This window comes from Grus americana, chromosome 4 (genome assembly GCF_028858705.1).
Source record: "Grus americana isolate bGruAme1 chromosome 4, bGruAme1.mat, whole genome shotgun sequence".
Lineage (NCBI taxonomy): Eukaryota > Metazoa > Chordata > Aves > Gruiformes > Gruidae > Grus > Grus americana.
The window spans coordinates 46,441,784-46,461,803 of record NC_072855.1 but is presented as its reverse complement, the minus strand read 5'-3'; the positions used below and the strand labels follow the sequence as shown (position 1 = coordinate 46,461,803).

Genomic DNA, 20,020 nt, shown 5'->3' with positions numbered 1-20,020 from the left:
AGCACAGAGACCCAGAGAAAACATTATCACCGTATAAATCCATGGTGTACTCATATCTCAAATACTGCTTGCCAATACTTTTTGATACTTGGAATACCAAAAGATAAATACTTCATATGCATTTTTATTCAAATCTCCTATACCCACACACATACATATGTGCATATTTACTATAGACACACACACAAACATTATACAGGAGAATAACATGGGAGATCCAAAGCCTGGAGCAGCTCTTAGGTGAGGCTCCACAATAGCAGGTAAAATCTGAAAGTTATAGGCAAAACCAAAGAACTAGGTGATATTGAATAAAATGATCCAATAGTGCATGTGAAGCAACCAAAAGAAGATATTTATGTGTTACGTGGTTAAACTTTCTCACCATTAGAAACTGTAGATAGCAAAAGTTTACAAGCTTTCAAAAAGCTATTGGGCTACCAAAGACCAAAATTCTGCCCGCACCTTAAAAAAGTTTCTAACTACTAAAATGCTAGAAGGCAGGAGAATAGATCAAGGAATCCTCATTATGTTCCTTAATGGGTACTGTCAGACACAACACGTTGAGCTAACTAGACCTTTCATTTGGCCTGGAATGGCTGCTCTTACCTTCTAGATACTTCTCAGGGAGTTGCCTTGGCACACAGGCTACATTACTAGTGCTTTCTTCTAATCTACAGTATTGTAGATCACAGCATTATACTTAACCTTATCTCTTCCTTTTGGCCTCATTACCATTGATTATATTCAAAATGCACATATACCTTATCTTTAATTACCTCTCCTTGCCTACCTTTAATAAAATTGTTTCATCTCAAATATAAAGCGTTTCTTTTTGAGTACAATCAAGAATAATTTTCTTGAATTCTCCTCAGCCTCATATTTAATAAGATAATTAACCGTAAGATTTAAATCTTTAAAAAATTCCAGATTTAGAAGGGGATTTGGTAATTCTTAACTGAAATTTTCTTGGTGAACAAGAGTCATGTCGGAGTGAGCTTTGCAATTGTTTTGCCCATAAATGTTTTGTTTCCTTTCTCTTTCTTAAAGATTTCAGCTGTTCTTTCAAACCCCAGTGCCACAACAGCCCTACGGGTTCCACAAGTTAAAAAGGAAACATAATAAATGGCCATTTAATCACATCTTTCATTTAAAGATCCCAACAATACTAAAATATATCCAAAGTTGTGTAAGACTAGGCAACAGAATGGCAATTACATTCTTATAGATCCAAACAGGGGATAATCAACTCCAAAAGTAGTTAATTAGTGGCTGCTCTAAACCAAAGGCATTATTGTAGAGCAAGAAAATTAAGCGTTTAAGAAGGAATTTATGGGGATCAAGAGCAATTCTCCGATTTGAATTTGGCCAAAGCAGTCACCATCTCAACCCTCCAGCATGAGTAGGGGGAGAGGAAGAAAAAACAGAACAAAACAAACAGCAAAAACCCCACAAACAATTACAGGATCTCCATCACGTCACATTCAGTACCAATACAGATGGAAGACTGCCACACTGTCTCCAAACCCCTTTCATCTAACACTTTCTATTTCTTTGGAAGCCTACTCAAGTAGTGGCTAAACCTAATTTCAAGTAAATTACAAGAACAGAACAGGGTAAATAGCTAGACCTTGTGCTTTCAATTGCTCATGCTTTATTACTACCTTAATAATGCCATGATATTAAGAAATATAACTGATGCATTACACTGATAGACTGGCATTAAGTGAAGTCCCTGGCAATATTTTTGCATCAAGGAAGCTATAAAAAGGTCTTCTAGCTTCATGATCCTGGAAGATTCTGCAGGTACTTCAAGCAAGTTGTTAACACTGTCTAAAGTCTAATATATAGCTACAGCTTGAAGAGTTATAAAACAATTGTTGGAGGTGACATTATCATCATTAGGTAACCCTCTGCAGTTAGATTAAGATGTTTAAAATTTTAAAGTGAGGTCTTTAGTAATTCATATGTTTACAAGAAAGCTATGGAAAGAAAACAGAATCATACCAAGCCTGAGGAATTAACAACATAGAAATATTTTTTCACTGTAAGAAAGATGATGAGGTACCTGAAGCTATTTATCATAGACTCATAGAATGGGTTGGGTTGGAAGGGACCTCAAAGACCATCTAGTTCCATTCCCCCCTGCCATGGCGGGGGGACACCCTCCACTAGACCAGGTTGCCCAAAGCCCCATCCAACCTGGCCTTGAACACTTCCAGGGGTGGGGCATCTACAACCTCAAGAATTTCTTCCTAATATCTAATCTAAATCTACCGTCTTTTAGTTTAAAGCCATTCTGGACACAATCTCTTTGAAAGTAATTTTGCTTATTTGAACCAGTATTTGTAAATAGAGGTTTGAAGTAAGTAAAAATAATAAAAAAAAAAGGTACCCAGAACCAATGAACAAGGTACTCATATTATTAAAAAAAAAAAAAAAATCAGGAAAGCTGAATTACATACACAAGGCTTCAGTTCTGGAAAGGAATGAAATTCCAGAGCAGCAAGAATTTTAAGACAAGAGCACCCATCTTAAAAACAAAACACAAACATAATTGTCAGAGAATGAAAGCAGAATCTTTGAGTTGGATCTCATTTGCATAAAGACATTCTTAAATTTTTTATAGTATAATATTTTACTTTTGCCTTGTGTTTATCACTTCTATTTCAAGACAGTATTTATTGAACTGCCAAAGACAGCATCTTAGCAGCATCTCTACCTACACTGCAGGGAAAGTACCTATTTACATTACCTGGGTGAAAACCATCAATATCTTTCATGGAAAAGATCCAGAGAAAATTTTTTTGCCAAATATGTCAAACATTTGATCAGAAGCCTTTTTTTTTTTTTTCTTCTTTAAGACCATGTCCTAGTTTTAATCTGATCATTGTAATTCTTTTTTAACAAGCTTTCCTATGGAGTTTCACTACTGTTTGCTACAAGAGGTAGCAGCAACATAAACAGTTTGGTCCTTTGAGCAAATGATCCCATTATGTTTACAGTGTGTTCTTTGTAATCAAGTGATCTTAAAGAGAAGGACTGATTTAGTTTTGGTTGGAGTTTTTTTTTCGTGTGTTCCGTTTTCAGGAGCCAAGTCACAGACCACTCCAGCTACAGGCAAGATCTTTCCCTAACTGTGACAGAAAGCAGATGCTAGCTGAGCACCGAAAGCCTCTTATTGACCATTTTAGCTTTGATTTCTGCAAAAGGTGAAAAGGTGATTCCACGGGCTCCAGAGCTGTACACAGACAAGATACCAAAGCTCCTCTTCATCCATACGTAAATCCGCATCTAACCAGTTCTGACCCAAGTCATTTTGGCAGGTGCAAGCTGCTGACCTTTCTACTCAAAAATCAACACTGTAACCACTGTCTGGATCACACCCTTTTCCCCTAGGGCTCAGTTTATTTAAAAAACCCCAAAACCCCCACATGCAAAAAAACCCCCAAAATGCAGAATTCATTAAGGCTAAAGCCACTGTTTTTCCAACAGCCTCAAAATGGTTCCCCTTGCATTTATTTTACTTCATTTTCCTTTTCCCATCCTCTTACCACAGGAATGCACTTGTTCTACAGTACTCCCTCTTTAACCAAACCACCCACTGACTTTTATAGTCATTTGGTACATCACAACCAGGAGACAGCTTTCAATCATAAAAAGGCAGGCTCAAATGGGCCCTTCGTTTGAGAGATCATAATTTACCAAAAAAACACAAAAAAACCCCAAACCCAAAAAAACAAACCACCAAAAACCCACCGCCAAAAAACCCCCACCAAAACTTTCTATCACTTTCAATTAGATACTCTTGTTATTTTTACTTTTAAGATATCATACAGGGAGTTAGACCAACTGGCTGCCTACGTATCTGTAAACTTTGGTGTACTGTGCCTGTCAGGATATCATTGCAACAGACATCCAATGCTCACTTTGACGAAACAACTACTGTTAAAATTCTCAGCAATTAGTTTGGTTTACCTTCTCATGAGCTTCTCCGTGCCCTACGAATAGCAGTTATTTATTTCCATGAAGACTGCCTCCCCATGGTTTATAAACATAGGCACTCTCAACTGTAAACACAACTCTTGAAAGAGGGCATAACATTATGTTCCTCCTATTTGGGGTTTTGGGGTTTTTTTAAGTAAACACAGAGCAAAAATTTACTGCTTACCAGTACGATTTATAACACAAGCTCTAAGCAGAGTTCTTCAACTCGTACAAATAATTAAAAGTTATGGGAGAGAGAAAGAGAGGAGAGAAAGAGGTCTTAGTGGATATCTTGTTTCTTCTCCGAAACATTTCAGGCATTATGAAATCATTCTTTCCAAAAGTGCCAGGAATAACAAAAACAAGATATGGTTGCACTGAATCTATCTTGGCACTCAGGTGCCATTGCACTGCTTGTTACGTTCTTCCCTCTTGCTTTAAGGATCAAGTTCCTAGTGGCAACATAAGCATGTGCCAGAAAAGAAAGCATATTGAGAATTTTCAGACACACATGACTTTTCCATTGCCATTGAGTTTCATTTTTTAAATAGTTCTATCTTGATTTTTAAAAGTATTATAATTTGCTCTCATTTAAATGATAATTACTGGTACAAAACTGTCCCTTAAAACCAAAATTACTAGCCACACAGAAGACAAGCAATTTGAAAGGCTGTGTCTGACATTTCGATTTCGGTGCACAAGGAGAAAGCAAAGAAAAACAGAGATTGCTTGTGTTGAGAATCCAATACTGATAAAAAGCCTAAGAATCTGCTACTTTTATCTGTACTTCATCAGACATATAAATACGTACATGACACTGAAGAATGTTTTTGCATGAAAAACTATCACAGCTGAAAGTATTGGTTTCTCTCTTCACTCCCTGGATATGAACTCTGATTAATGTGAAGTGGGAGAGAAAATGGCACTGTATTCAATGTCTTTCTCTGAAAAAGTAAACCTCCACTGAATTGATCATTATGGGCTAATAACATAAATACAAAGCCAATGATTTACCAATATTGCTTTGTAACAAGCCAGCCTCAGGACATAGTTAATGAAGCATTAGAAGCTTGGCTACCAGAAATTTATCTGAATGACAACAAAGACCTACCCGTTGGAACAACAACCACCACCAAAACACACTCCCTATATTTTGAGGAACAGTACCTCAAAAAGGGCTCTCAGTTAGCCATGCTGTAGAAGGACAAACCAAGCCAGTATACTGCAGCATTTACAAAAACTGGATTGCAATCTTTGCTGTTTGCAGCTTCACGCCCTGATTGTTATAGTGAAAAACCTTCCCAAACCCCCTTTTCAATACCTTTACATGATGTAAAAATCAGGTGATATCTATCTAGCAGACTTATAAAATAAGATACTCATGCACAACAGCATGAAAAAAATTTAACCACATTTGGTAATCATCAAAGAGGAGGTACTCTGTTGGAGCACTTTTATTCAACCTTCTCCTACAGAAAGAAAAAAGATACACAGAAAGACACAGTTTCTATGCAGTGTGGTTCATCGTCAACAACTTTTTTTTTTCCCCTATAGATGGCTTTCAGCATTGATTTCCTTTTCACATTTCTGTCTTTATCTCTCAATGTATACCATTTTTCTATATTATAATACATCCAACATTGTTCAACTATTCTGCAAACTGTGGAAAAGACCATTTCTCCTTTAGCATAAAGGCAGAAGCATTTTTTTTTGTTACACTTTTTTTTGTTACACTTCTTATCTTCTTTTTTTCTTATCAACAGCACAGATTTCCATATCTGTCCATCACTATTTCACTGTAAATGGGGTAGAAGTCCTGTTCTACATACAGTTTGGACTCCTTAGTTTAGGAAAGGCACTGAATGAAAGAGAACTAAGAAAGAAAATAACACTCAAAATATCAAAGTATGATTAGCTTTTATCTTTCAAATTCTACTTTCCATAAATAAACTTCATCCATTATTAATTTCTTTTTTTTTTTTTTCAGATAAGAAAGCAATTCACATGCAGTAAATTATTTTTATAGCTAGACAGGCACAACCACCATAGCAAACATGAATACAATTGCTGAACTTAATTTCACATTTTATGGACATAATCAAAGATCTGAAAAAGAAGTCATCTTGCTAGATGTTTCCTTTATCCAAGCTTTGAATTAATGACAACGGCTTGATCTTGCAAATGTGCATCATATAATTTTTTCCTAGTAACTAGATCCAATCACTTCTCAACTTCAGTGGAATTCCTCATACACGGAGAAAACTTTTGGGTACCTCAGTGAACAACTCTGCAATATATCTTTGCATCTTTTACACCTAGCCAAAGTACTGTCGCTGGGGAAATTTAGGGATTAGAGCTAGTCAGCTAGTAACACACTGTTTATAAGGAAGCATTCATACTTGGGGAACAGTAAATACAATAAATCACCAGTACATAGAATAGCATGCATTATAGTAAGCAGCAAGTTTAGAACTGCCTTTATATTAAGGATTTGACTAAAGCAGGGGCAGGAGTTAACTAAATGCAAACTATTGCCACAAATATTAAGTACTCTGCAAAATTTCTTTTAGAGTAGACTTCAAACTTCAAAGCAATGAATATCCTGCAAAATGATGATGGAAAGGAGTGAATATAACTGAAAAAACAGCTACTTGTGACTGAAAACTAACATTCTATTGCATTATAGTGTAGCTGTCTGAAGTTTGCAGCCAGCCAAGGGAATGCATTAGAAGCAATAAAAATAAAAGGGTGCTGCAATTCATTTATAAAACCATTAACTTAAAAAAAACCAAAAACATATTCCAGAGTTGTCTTCTAAGATCCTGAAGACAGGCTGGGGTGACAGGACTCAGAAATCAATAGCTACTCTATTCTGTATTCAGTAGCAACATCTGGGTGCACATGCACATTCCAAAACCAGATGGTGTGAACCAGCTGCAGCCACACAGATGAGACATTATCCCTCTGCGGAGCGTATCGGCCACATCCAAGCTGCATGTTGGGCTATGATCCACATGTTCAACAGCCCCCTATTGCCTGGAATTAAATGAATGCAAGAACAGCTGACATGTAGAAGAGCAGGGAAGAGTCCTTTCTTCCCAAACCCAAGAAAATGAAAGTGAAATGTAAATATTATTTGCCATGTTACCTAGCATTAGTTGATCTTCATATATACATACAAGATTACTTATTTAAACTATACACTATTTCATTTAATGAATATTTGGGGACCTGTTTAACATACTAACTCACTTTTAATATAGTCTAAATAGTTTTAGCTCCAATATTCACCACTTCTTGCCCAAGCCCACTCAAAACAAGAGATTCTTGCTTTTTAAAAAACTGCAGAGAAAAATATTCTCATCTGAAATGCAACTACTGATCATAAAGACACCAAGTACTCCCAAACATGAAAATATCTGAACAAGTCAATCTAGCCCAAGAATATACCTCAATAAACAGAATAAGAACAAACATACATTAAGCACCCACATACATAAAAATGTCAGAATAAACCACATACAAGTGCATGTAACTATAAATTTGAGTAATTAATCACTATTTATTAAGCAACTGCTGCTAGAAATTAATGTTGTGCTGTTAAAATTGTCGATAATAAAACTAAGCCTCCATTCTAAGGGAAAATATTTTAAACTGTTTCAGATAAATCAGAACGATTAACAAGTTTTGGATTTTTTTTTTCAATAATAAGCAAGAGAAATCAGCTTTACGCAAGGGCATTGATCCAACCCTGAAACAGTATTCTTAATGATAACATTGTAGATTTTCAAACAATCTCAGAAAGACACTACAGATCCTATAAAACTGATGGATTTGATAGATGTACTACAGGCGCATCATAGGTTTCTTTCCATAATGCAAAGAACTAACCAGGTCCAAATTTTAGTACATTAAAAGCAGTAACAATACAGAAACATATAGCAACTGCTTCATTAGGTATTATCACCACACAGCACCTTTATGTGCATCTTGACTAACAAGGCCAATCAGGGTTTTGTAAGATTCCCGCTGGTAAGGCAAGCACGTGCTTTAAAACACGTTTATATTTCTACTTGACAACTCTACAAACCATCTTTTCCCCCACAAGCAGTAAGATAATTTTGCAAATCGGTTAGATATTTAAGTAACAGAGCTCTCTCTACTGGTACCCTCGCTTTACCAAGGTGTGGTACTCTTGAGGTGTTAGGTAAGATCAAAGACAATCTCAATGGTCTCTCTTGAGATGAAAGTTAATGAGAACACTCTCTATCAACCCCGTTTGGACTCAGCTTAGGACACCCACCTCCCCACACACATACTACTTCTGGCAGGTACTGAGAACAGGTATAAAATAAAGATCGCCAAAGAAGAAACCAAAAAAAAAAAAAAAAAAAAAAAAAGGCTGATCTCAACATCTTATGTCAATCTTTGTAAAGGAGAATAGGTAAAGATCACTGAAAGACTCTACTGGCAAAAACCCTTAGCGGTAATGATACTGTTCATCACAAATTCAGTCTCCACTTCAGAAGAAATAACTACAAGGCTTCATTACCACTAGAGGCAAGTACTTTGTGAATTCCTATACCGGTAAGTACTATAAGAAATACAGTGAGCACTTAGCAGAAATTTTTAGAGTATTTCAAGTTTTAGACTCTAGTCTGACTATAGATATGCAGTGCTCCCAGGGGCGGGGTATTTTTGAATGACACAAAGAAAAGAAAGCAGGCCCAACAAGAATCTTCAGCCATATTTTGAAAAGTAGCATTTAGGTAAGGGCATATACAAGAGTTTCATCTCCTTGTCTAGAAATCATGTTTGTTTTGAAGCCGTTACTGGTTAGGTCTCAGTTACGAGGCTTTACTTCACTTTCAGGTCCACTATAGTTACACAAGCAACATAAATGTTTGGAGGTATGGGTCTCCCTGTGTAACAACAGGCACACTAAGTAGTAAGACATTGAAGCCTTGATATGCTAAGATAGACCTCCCCAGACTGTATTTTTAAAACATAAATTGACAATAATATAAATACAAACCTTTTACAATCAAGGCTGTACAATGCAACATTCATTTGAATCACTTTCTGAAGGACTGCTTCAAATAATGTATAATCACACACACGTATACACTTCCCAAGTAACAGCTATTATATTGGCAGGCACAGTACCAAGCATCTAAAAGATGAGTCAACAGCTCATTACGTAGCACTGTATATACAAATAGGTAGCTTCATCCATGTACAGTCAATTACAACTACTGCAAACTTGCACTGAGTAAAGTTATTTTCATTCTGAAATGATCTGCAGATTTTAGTGCATGAAGAGTTATGAAAGGTAGTTGAAGTTGCATCGGTAATAGCAGAGCTGAGCAACCACGTCTCATGAGGAGGAAAGCACCCCACAGTGGCTAACACCAATGCCCCTTCCCCAAACTTGAGCAAATTGTCCTTACATAAGCTTACATTTACACTGAAGCACAGAAATAACCCTGCAGAACGTATTTTAACATGCAAAAGTATTAGTTATCCTCTTTTCCACTCTATTTTTTCAGTATTCTCCGACAAATGATGAAACGAGTCACAAGGGTCTTGTGAGTTGACGCACCATAGATATAACGTTCAGCGCTTCAATTTGGTCCGACAGAAGTTTCTGCGAGTAGCGCAGTTTAACTTGGATCACAGTTGCTGCTGTTCTGTGCGAACATATTTATATGAAGAGAGCAGAGAGCCAAAACGGTTGCTTTGTAATTAGTTCAGGCATGTTTGAATCCAGAAGGGAAACTCTTTCAGTTTATTTTCCCCGAGAATGCTACAAAGTTCCACTACGGCTTTACAGTGTAACCCTGCGGATGAAGAAAGGGCCCTCATTCACCTCCAGAAAGATCAAATTATACTGCTGAATTGTTCTCCTGTTTCTTGGCTTTACTCTGAATGCACTGAAATGTTTGAAAACACCGTTTCTGAGAATTTGTCATCTGTAGTGTCAAAGGCATTCCTGGCAGAAAAAGAAAGTCTTGTTGAGGGCAAAATTCAGTCAAGATGACTGTAAAATCTAATCCACACCTTTGAATTTGGACTGAATATCCATCACTTAAACATCTTGTAAATGACCCAATTTGTTTACACTGCCCTGTAGCTTTTTATGACTTTTCCATAAAGAAGTTATTACATCCATTCCTTTTATTTTGTTTTAGAGCGTTTGAATGAGCCCCAGAACCACAAGCAAGTGAAACAGACTCTCTGCAGATGGAAGTGGCCTCGTATAACTCACCACTACCGGTGAAATAGTCAGAACAACACTTTCAGTTTGGAAATGCCATACCTTCACACACAGCAAAAGAATTTCCTGTGCCATATGTCTTTTTTAATGTTTAACTATTGTATAAAATGAGTGTTGGTTTCCTGTCAATTCGAGGAGGAACATGGAGCCCCTAGGATTTGTGCTTCAGATTGGTTTGAACAAGGGTGAAGGCAGTCAGACGGTTACACAGTGAAGTACACTGAGGGGAATAATCAAATAATAATAATAAAAAACCCCCAAAAAACCCCAAAACAAAAAAAAAAACCCAAACAAACATAGATATTCTAGTTGCCATTGTGCAATGGCCCATCCAATGAAGCTCCCCAAATAACAGTTTAATAAAAAGACTGGGCAACTGAATTTTCTGGAAAAGACTATAACTAAAGAGAGCAATTAAAACAAGCAATATTATGCATTATTTCACAAATCAATACCTTTTCCAGCAAAGTCATTTTCCCACTTCATATGCTTTTAAACAAACGATGCTTTAAAAGCAGGACAGAGAGATTAACAGCTATGGACTGACATTGAAGGTGTGGTAACAGTGTCTCCAAGACCATTTTTCCAATGTAAGCTACTCTTCAAATATAACACTCCCTGGTATTTTACACCTGGACTTTTCCTTCACAGAAAATTACAACTTTGCTGATATGTGCCAAACTGAGTAATGGTTTAAAGATGTAGAATATCAAAACTACCAAAAAGGGCACCACTCCTTTACCTTTTACTGCCTGAACCTAGTTTGAAGCCCATTTATCAGATTACAGGACCAATCACCTAATTAACTGCAGCATCTGATCTCCTGCCCACCTGCCCCCCCCCCTTATTTATTGCCAATTCATAATAAGAATATTACAGCAGAAACAATGCAAAAAGGAATTAAATGTCTAGGAAACAAGTAACATTGTTTCCTTTCCCCAAGACATTCTTTGCTTTTTCCAAGACAGACAGTGTTAACATCTCAAGAAAAGCCACATAAGGGTGATAAAGGAGTTTAAACCCAGCACTCAAAGTTATCACCGGCTATACCAGACGTTCGCTGAAAGCTTTGGAAGACCTCCCTCACTTTCCTTTCAGAACTGTAGTATCATAGAGAACATAAAACTAACACCACTGTTCATCGAGAAGACAAGAGTACTAAAAAAATTCCAACCAAAGACTCAAAGCCAAATTCAAGCCACAGTGCTGGCAAGATGTGCGACCAGAGGAAAGCCTCTGCCTTCCTGCCGCTGCCTCATCCTTCACCTGGCTTTACCGAGAGCCAGCACTTAACTTGCACTTCACGTAAAGAAATCAGAGCAATGGTGCTCAAACTAAGCCATGCCTGCATACAATTCTAATGCAATTAATAATCAGTTTTAACAAACTCAAGGAGCAATTTCAGTGGTTTTGGCTTTCAGAGTAGAGGAACAGAGTTGCTCTTCGCCCTAGAAGAATCTCCTTAAAACATCTGTGTTTATAATGATATCTTGAATGAATTTACCATGAAGCACAAGATTAATAAATAATTTATGAGCATTAATTCACATAAAGGCACATTGCCACTAAAAAAACCAACAAACCAACCACAGATAAGGTGTTACTGGTTACTCCTTTGCAACTCTCCCATTCTCACTACTATAAAAGGATGCCACCGTATGGCAAATAATCTTTGAACATTTTCTTACTTCATGTGCAAATGCTGTACACCTGCATATGAAAATGGCAATTAAAGAAAAAGAAAAAAAAGAAAAAAGATGACCAAAAACCAGTGACTAGCATTGTGAACATCTTCACTGCAGAGCTAACCTGTATGGTCTCAAATTAGCCCAGCTTGAATGAGAACAGTCACACAGGGAAATAATAATCCAGCAGGTCAAAGGAACTGAACTAAACAGCTAATGAGTTCTCTTAACTTGAGTTGCAGCCAGCTCACTTGACCATCTAATCAGTAAAGGCAAAAGCACACTGACATGGGTTGAGGGGTGGCACACACTTACAGGACTTCAGAGGAATCCACAGCGACGAGCAACCAAACAGCCTAGGAGTTCAGTGCAAATGCATGGTCGTGGCTACCCAAGGTGAACATCAGGGTCCAAAATTATGGGCAAGCTTAGCAAAGATGGAGTATTTGGAATTCATTTAACTCAGACGAAAGACAGGTCTTACTAACCCAAATTCAGAAAGCCTGCAGGAGATCAAGGAATTAGTTGAGCGCTCTCCTTTCATTTACATCTATTTTTTAATACTTCTTATACTCTCTGTATATAAGACTTTCTCCATGAGGGTCTAGAATCCTGCCTTGTCTCACCAGATGACCAACTTCAGTAGAAACTGATTAGGTTATAAAAACACATAGAGCTGCTATTTTACACATGCTTTGTAAGATAGGGTATCTTCACGTAAAAGAAAACTGTTTAGTGTGCTGTAGGATCATGAAATTAAGCACAAATAATCCAGTGTAACACTGGAGATATGTTTATAAAACCTCAGTAGAGGCATGTTGAGAAGAGAAGATCAGAAGACAGATGAAACCTAAGGCTAGGATGTCTACAGATGGAACCATGAATAAATTTTCCTGGTACTGCCACCTTAAAATAGTATCCTACAATTTAAAGAAGTCTCTACAAAACACAAATTTATATTTTGTCTTCACAGTACAACTTTATGAATTTTCACTCATCTACTTGAATAAAAGCATTTCACATTCAAACACAGGCTGTGAAAGTTTTCCCCGAAAGAGAATGACAGGGCTGAGTAAGTTTTAACGTACAATTAACTTCTCCGAAACAACTAAGCACTGATACAGATACCTAAGTGCTACTAAAATAATCACATTTCTACATATTAGCTCTATTCATTTTCAGTTGTGTAACTTTTTCTAAGTCCCACAGGTTTCCACTAAAAGACTACTTACACACAGACCAATTCCTAAGACGCTTACACACCAGAAAGTATATTTTCCATGACACGCGCTTTGTGACTAAAAAGCAAAGGCAGGCTCTCCGGTAAAGCCAAGAGCTATCTATAAAAGCAATTGAAGAGGCTCGTTTCCAGCTAAGGGAAGTGGGCCTGCACAGCGCGTCCTCTTTCTAATAATCAGGAACTGCCAGATACAGCAAAAACCAAAAGCAGCAACCACCCAACAGCAACACAAACCCCCAAAACCACTCTGCTATAATGCACAACCACTGCTGTAAGATGCAAACCAGTACTTTGCTATTACATGTTGACTATGTAATAATTAGATTCAAAGGGTTTGAATAGAGTTATAAGATATAAGAGACATTACGTTTCTGTAAAGACAAAGTTCAACATAAGTCCTTTGGTAGTATAGCTGTCAGTGTCTCAAGGTATGCCCTGTGTTTCTTCTCTGTTACAAACTCTGTATCTAACTGAAAAACAAACTAAAAAGTCCCAAACAACATGACATAAAGCTTTAAAGTCTGATCTGCAAACCTAATAAGAACTAGTTACTGCAAAAATAAGGTTTTACATGTTTCTCCCTTAAATTCCATTAGAGAGATTTAACAAAGATACAGGAATGCTGGAATGCCTACATATTTGAGACAAGTAGCAAATGGTCTGTGCTTTTAAAACTCTTACAGCAGAAACTAAGTCGTCCCAAGCAGCACTCTGCTGAACAGCAGACAATACAGCAGAAGTCAACTACAAAGACAAAAATCAGTTTTTAAAACTTTCTTCCACTGCAATTTGTTGGGGTGTTGAAAAACTTCTCTAATTTGCCATAATGTTTTGCTTAAAGTCAAAAAAGGATGTGGTGCAATTCTTCACTCTCCAGGAAAAGGGCTTTAAAACATTTCAAAACAAGTCTTGGACTAAACAGAAATAGAATAAACTTGAGAAAAATTGCATCACTATCAAGTTTCCCTTAGATGACACATGCTCATATTTTGTACTTCCTTATCTTCTCAAAATGAGGAAAATTTCTGCTACCAAGCAGCAGTCAACAGCCTGTACTGGGACTCATCAATTCAACGGGAGTCAGCAGAGGTGGTGCCGATTCCCACTGCTTTGAAGTATGTTGGGTTATAAGAGATAATTTCGCAGTCAAATGACTGCACTCAAGCAAAAGCACTGACATTCCCACCTGCAAGGATTCAATGCGCTGCATCACTTGGACATCCACACCTTCTTTCAGGTGTTCGGCCCGAGTTAAATGAACTTAAACTCTACGTGTGATGCTGTGCCCGTCCCTGAATAAGCTGGAAGCTCCTTTTGGAGATACGCGAACCAGGGAATCCTCTAGGTGGTTGTGCGGAGGCGTGTGAGGTCATGCAGGCGCCAAGGTGATGAGAGAAGTTCCCTCTGGCACTTCAGCTATTCGCTCAGTTCCAGCTGCATCCACCAACTTTTCCCAAAGATGGCCTGAGATACGTGACTCTCAAGCTCCAGCTCAAGGGCTCCTGGTTTGTTTGTTTTTTTTTAAGTGATATAGATCTCGTCCATTTCAGAAGATTTAAGAAATACATTATGAAGGCATCAATTAGTGACATTATTAGGAACTTCTATTCATGTGGAGGAACAAAAAAAAAAAAAAACAAACCCCAAACCAAAACTTAAAGGAAATTAAGATCTACCAAAAGAAAGATCATCACTGGTACATTACCTGTGCCGCAGGATTGACAGAAATCAAATAAGCACTTTGCTGTTATAAGATTTACTTCAGCAACTCCATTTACTGCTGTTCAGTCACTCTCAGAACTGACTGCAGGCAAATTAGTATTTCTAACTATTTGGTCCTAGTGAATTGCTAACTGACCTCAGTTTCTTGGTCTTCTGAAGTCATTCATTACTACATTTTAAACGTACATGCCACAGAAGCTATAGGCTTCATTGCTTATGGCACCCAATAGTAGTTTTTACATTATCTTCTATAAAGATATCCTCATATTTCTCATAAAATTGTAACAGCTGATAGCTTAGCAAAATTAAACATTTACCACATCTTAAGACAGCCACAAAAACAGAACTTAGATTCCCCTGTCATCTCATGTTGTAATCAAATCTAGATTGAGCTAATATCGCATAACCAGGTGCACTCAGACCAGCAGAGTTGTCATTAGAATTAAGTCATTCACATTACTCAGTCCATCAATGGCTCCCTCAGACATTGGTGAAACTACAGAAATAGGATGAAGATACTACATTAAAATAGCATTCAAAAGTAGATGGAAAAGTAGCAAGAACTATGATAGAAAGAAGAAATAAGTAAACCATCCAAGTAACCAAATTCAATATGCAAGAGATTTTTGTTCCTCAAAAGAAACTGAGTCATCAATTTTTCTTGACTCTTCAATATGGAAAAATGGTAATAAATACATCAGACAGCCACAAGAGAACTGATAAAGGCACCTAAGTATGAAAAACCCTTCAAAGCATAATCTCTTTTTCAACATGACAAAGAATTGTGGAAATGAAATCCAGCCAGATAAATGGGAGACATCACTACATGCACCATTTACTGCTACTTCAGCTTCCAGAAAATGGTTGCGTAAACTTCTTTGATCCTCCAGATGAATATTTACGCAGTTGAATTACAACTAGAAACATTAAAGATAAATATGAATTTTTGAAGGAAATCACATAAAACCCCTTACTGTCAAGCAGAGTTTACAAATAAAACCTGTTCTTAAAGAAAATCTGGCTATAACAGAGGGCCAGTACAAACAAGGAGGTAGTTTTAAGTGGTTTCAAATGGAACTACACTGGCCCCACATCAACCATCACACTGAATCCCTAGGAGGGAGCAGCAAAATACTGTGTTCTAAGAATATCTAATAAATAAATAAAAAACAATTATGAAAAAATAACTTCTTAAGCACATGCTTACCCTTTGTAACACAAGTAGTCCCACTGATTTAATAACTGGTCATAGACATCTTCGGTATCACCTTGAGGCAATAGCTACAGCACCCACGTGTGCAACTGAGCAACACTGTAATCCACTACTGCAAAACTTCTTGGCCATTTAACAGTTTTACAAGTAGAGGACAGAATTTTTATTTGTAGACTGCATGAGTGAAAAATCTCCCTCTCTCCTGACCAAAGATTATTTGGCATGCGAACAACAATATCTCATTCTCATACTCCAGGGAGTTTTAACCTGCCTCTAGCTAAAAGCTATACAATCTTTAGATTGCAGCAGAGTGTAAAAATCACTCTAATTAAATCAAGTAAGAACTGGTTTGACCAGTGTTACTGATCCCCCAAATAATTAAAATCAGTTAAGAAAAGTCAAGGGCTGGTACTTAGCTGTACCTAAACTTGTGTTAATTTTTTAAAATAAGTTTTGCAATTGAATAACTCGAAAGCAAACTTCAAGTAAGCTACAAGAACAACTTGGCCTGTTTTAAGTATAAACTACCACAAAATACAGTTTCAGGGCACTTTTAAAAAAAAAAAAAATTCTCCTGGCTTTGCATTTGTTCTAAGATGTAGTGACTGTGTTTTAGAGCATGCCAAATTGCACTGCAAACCAGTTGAAGCCTGACCTAAGGCAGCTGCATTTCTGATATATGCGAACAGAATCTAGTTCATGTTGTCACGTATACTTATACCTATTTACATCAGTTTTGCTTCTGTGCCGTATGATCTACCTTTCACGCTTTACTGTTGTGCTCCCATTGTTGGACCCTGGTGGCCCTTCAGGGCCCAGATGCGTTATCCTGTAACAAACCTCTTAGGGCAGACTGACAGCATAGCAGGTTTCTTTCCAGTCCTGACAAAGTTAAAGCAAAGCAACGTTAATTCTCTGTGTGTCGATACGCTTCATACGCACACCATGCAAATTTAACAGAAGGCAGCATAACAGCACGAGACTTTAGTATATTAGCGCCAAGTCCATTTTGTCACAGAGTGGTGCCCTAAAGCCTCTAAATGCCAGGTAAACTGGGAAGGGGTAGAAAGCGAGTGATCTCTTTTCTCACACAGAGCAGATAATTTCCTGTACCGTGCACAAAGTCTGATTGGTTTCCTGTCAGAATAGCCGGGTCTCCGAGTCTTTTGATCACTTTCCTCTGGCCCTTCACAGTTGCTCTGATTAGAGATTGATCCCCGTGCTGCTCTTTGATCAGCAGCTCCGGCAGTCTGCAGGTGCCATATATCATCACATTAGCAGGCCACAGCAGTATTAATCTCCCCCACTAAATTTGCTAGCGTGCTGCTTATTTGACCTATTCACCACTCACAGAGGTCTCTGAAACTTTGCTTTCTATTAAAAGATATGATGTAGAATACTTTTATCTAGGGAGTCCCAAGTTCAAAGTTGAGAGAATTGAATTAGCCTCGAATCTGTGTTTCTGCTTTATTTCCTTACAGTTCAGAGAGTTTTTGAGAGCTCCCAGCTTGGCCTTTTGTGTTGGTGTGTGCCCAGGGAGAAAGCTCATTCTAGGTGACATGCAGGGTACTAAGTTTTTCACACACACCCACACACACACGTTAAGCACCAGCGTTTCCATGAATGTATGCTAACAGCCTTAATTTTAGATATTCTACACTAAGTGTGGTTTCATGCAGTATATAACATTTCAGTTTGTAAAATATTCTTTAAAAAGACTTCATAATAGCAGATCAAGAGGAAAGGCGCTTAAAAATCTGAATAATGTAAATCATATGGAGTTCAGAGGCTAAGCAAATTACACACCCCGAAGCTGCCCTTGCTGTATGAAAGGAGTCTTTCTCCAGCTCTGCACAGCCCCAGCCCAAGGGAACTTGCATTTGAGAGTTTTCTAAACATTTCAGGTACACTTGAAAGTTGAAAGTAATTCTCATTTCCTATGCAGGATTAGCTCGTTTCCAGCCTGTACAAAATACCACTCATTCACGCACAGACACAAAAACCCACCCCCTCCCCGAGAGCTAAGCATTTAGGGTACGAAGGTGCGCGGGTTGGCGGCTATTTTTTTTTTTTTTTTTTTTGGGGGGGTGTGGGGGTGTGTAGAGGGGAACATTTTGCGCCTCCGACCGCAGAGGAGGGAGCCTCCGAGCCGGCTCTGGGCTCCCTCCCGGCCGCCTAACCGCTGCCCTTTTACCCACAGCGCTCCCCTGAGCGCGGCGGGCAAACACCCAGCTGCCGAGCCCCGCTCATCCCGGCCCGGCCACGGAGCTCCCCCCCCACCTCATCCCACTCGCGGCCGTCACCCCGCGCGGGGCCGCGCTCCCTGCGCGGCGCCGGGCAGCCCCGCAGGCGAGAGAGCTCCGCTCCGCGCCGGCCGGGCGCCCGCCCCCGCCCTGCCCCTGCCCCGGGCTGCGCGGCGGCGGCGGCGGAGCTGCTGCTCCTTACCGTTCTGCTCCTTGGCGCCGGAGAAAGCGAACTTGCTGCTGAGGTCGGACTCTGCGGCGGCCCCCTGCCTCCGGCCGGCCAGGGCAGATGTCAGCAGGAGCAGCCCGAGGAGGAGCATTGGGCCGGCGGGGCGAGGGGCTCCGGCACAGCAGGCACTGGTGGCGCGGCACCGAGGCCCGGGCGTCTCTCAGCAGCGCCCGGCGCGGGCTGCGCCGCTGGGGAGAAGGCAGCACTGAGCCTGCTCTGGCAGCAGAGAATTGCAGGGTAGTTTCCACATAATCCCATCCAAAACTTTTTCCTAGAGCCCTTTTCTGTGTCTCCAGGTTTTGTTTTTCTTTGGCTTTTTTTTTTTTTTCTCTCTCTCTCTCTTAAAAAAAAAAAGGGGGGGGATCAAAGCAAAATCTGGACCCAGACCAGCTTCCCAAGGACTAAACAATCCGGGGCCGTGCCGGGCGGGGGCCGAGGACTGGTGAGGGCGCGGGGCAGGCAGAGGGGCCGGGAGAGGCGGGGGCGAGCGGGGCCGCTGCTGCCGCGGAGGAGCGCGCACCTGTCAGCCGGCAACCAGCGGCGGGGGCGGGCGGAGGGGAGGGGGGGAAGGCGGGCCAGCGGGGCGGGCAGGAGGCAGGCGGGCCCTGCCAACTCGGGCCGCTTCTCTCAGCTTCCCCCCCACTCCCTCCCGCCCTGCCTGCCGTCCCCTCACGGCGAGGGCGGCACCTGGCGCGGCCGTTTACGCCCCGGGAAGTTGTCGGTTGGGAAGAAGGAGGCGAACGGGGCAGTCTGCGCCGCTGCCCCCTCTCTCACGGCCAAATGGCGGCGCAACAGGTGCTGGGGTGGGGGGAACCGGGATGCCTCTGCCCCCCCCGCGGGGAGGTTCCCTCCCCGCGGGGGGCAGAGGCATCCCGGTTCCCCCCGCCGAGGAACCGAGGTTCACCGTGGTCCAGGGGCCAATTTTTGGGTTTGGTAATTAAGGAGAGACGTTGTGCTGACTTTACCGGTATTTGTTTACTAGTAACTGGTTCGTGCTTGAAAATAAATGTGATGCTGAGTTAAACATTTCATCTGAAGCTTGCCCTTGACACTGGAAACCGAAACGCAGAGGGCAGTTTCTTTTAAAAAAGACTCTGGATGCAGATTTTTTTTTTTTCTTTTGACGGAACTTGCTGTTTTGGCTACCCTGAAATGAGACCTCTAGCATTTACATAAACAGATGGAAACACAGATGCAACTTTTCCCAACTGTCCCTCTCTTACTGAAATGCTGTGCGGTACTCAGCGAGGTGGTATCAGCGAGGGTTGGGTTTCTTTTTGCTGTTTCTCCAGAAATCAGGACTGAATTTATGGTGAGGAGTATCCCCCTGTTAAGGCTGGTGAGGACGAAGACGACTGATGATGTTCAGCGCCCTTTATGATGATGCCGCGTCCAAGCTGCTCTGGTAGAGCTGGCGTTTCTAGTTT

The 20,020-nt window shown here is 40.0% G+C and overlaps 1 protein-coding gene across 1 annotated transcript in view; it reads right to left on the bottom strand.

Moving 5' to 3' along the window:
* The window catches only part of PDGFC (platelet derived growth factor C), a 129,827-nt gene extending 110,692 nt beyond the window's left edge, over positions 1-19,135 (bottom strand). Inside the window, exon 1 of the mRNA XM_054824164.1 lies at positions 18,567-19,135. Coding sequence (XP_054680139.1) covers positions 18,567-18,684 — 118 coding nt within the window. The 5' untranslated portion in view covers positions 18,685-19,135. The remainder of the gene's footprint in view (positions 1-18,566) is intronic.
* Between the last annotated feature and the right edge of the window lie 885 nt (positions 19,136-20,020).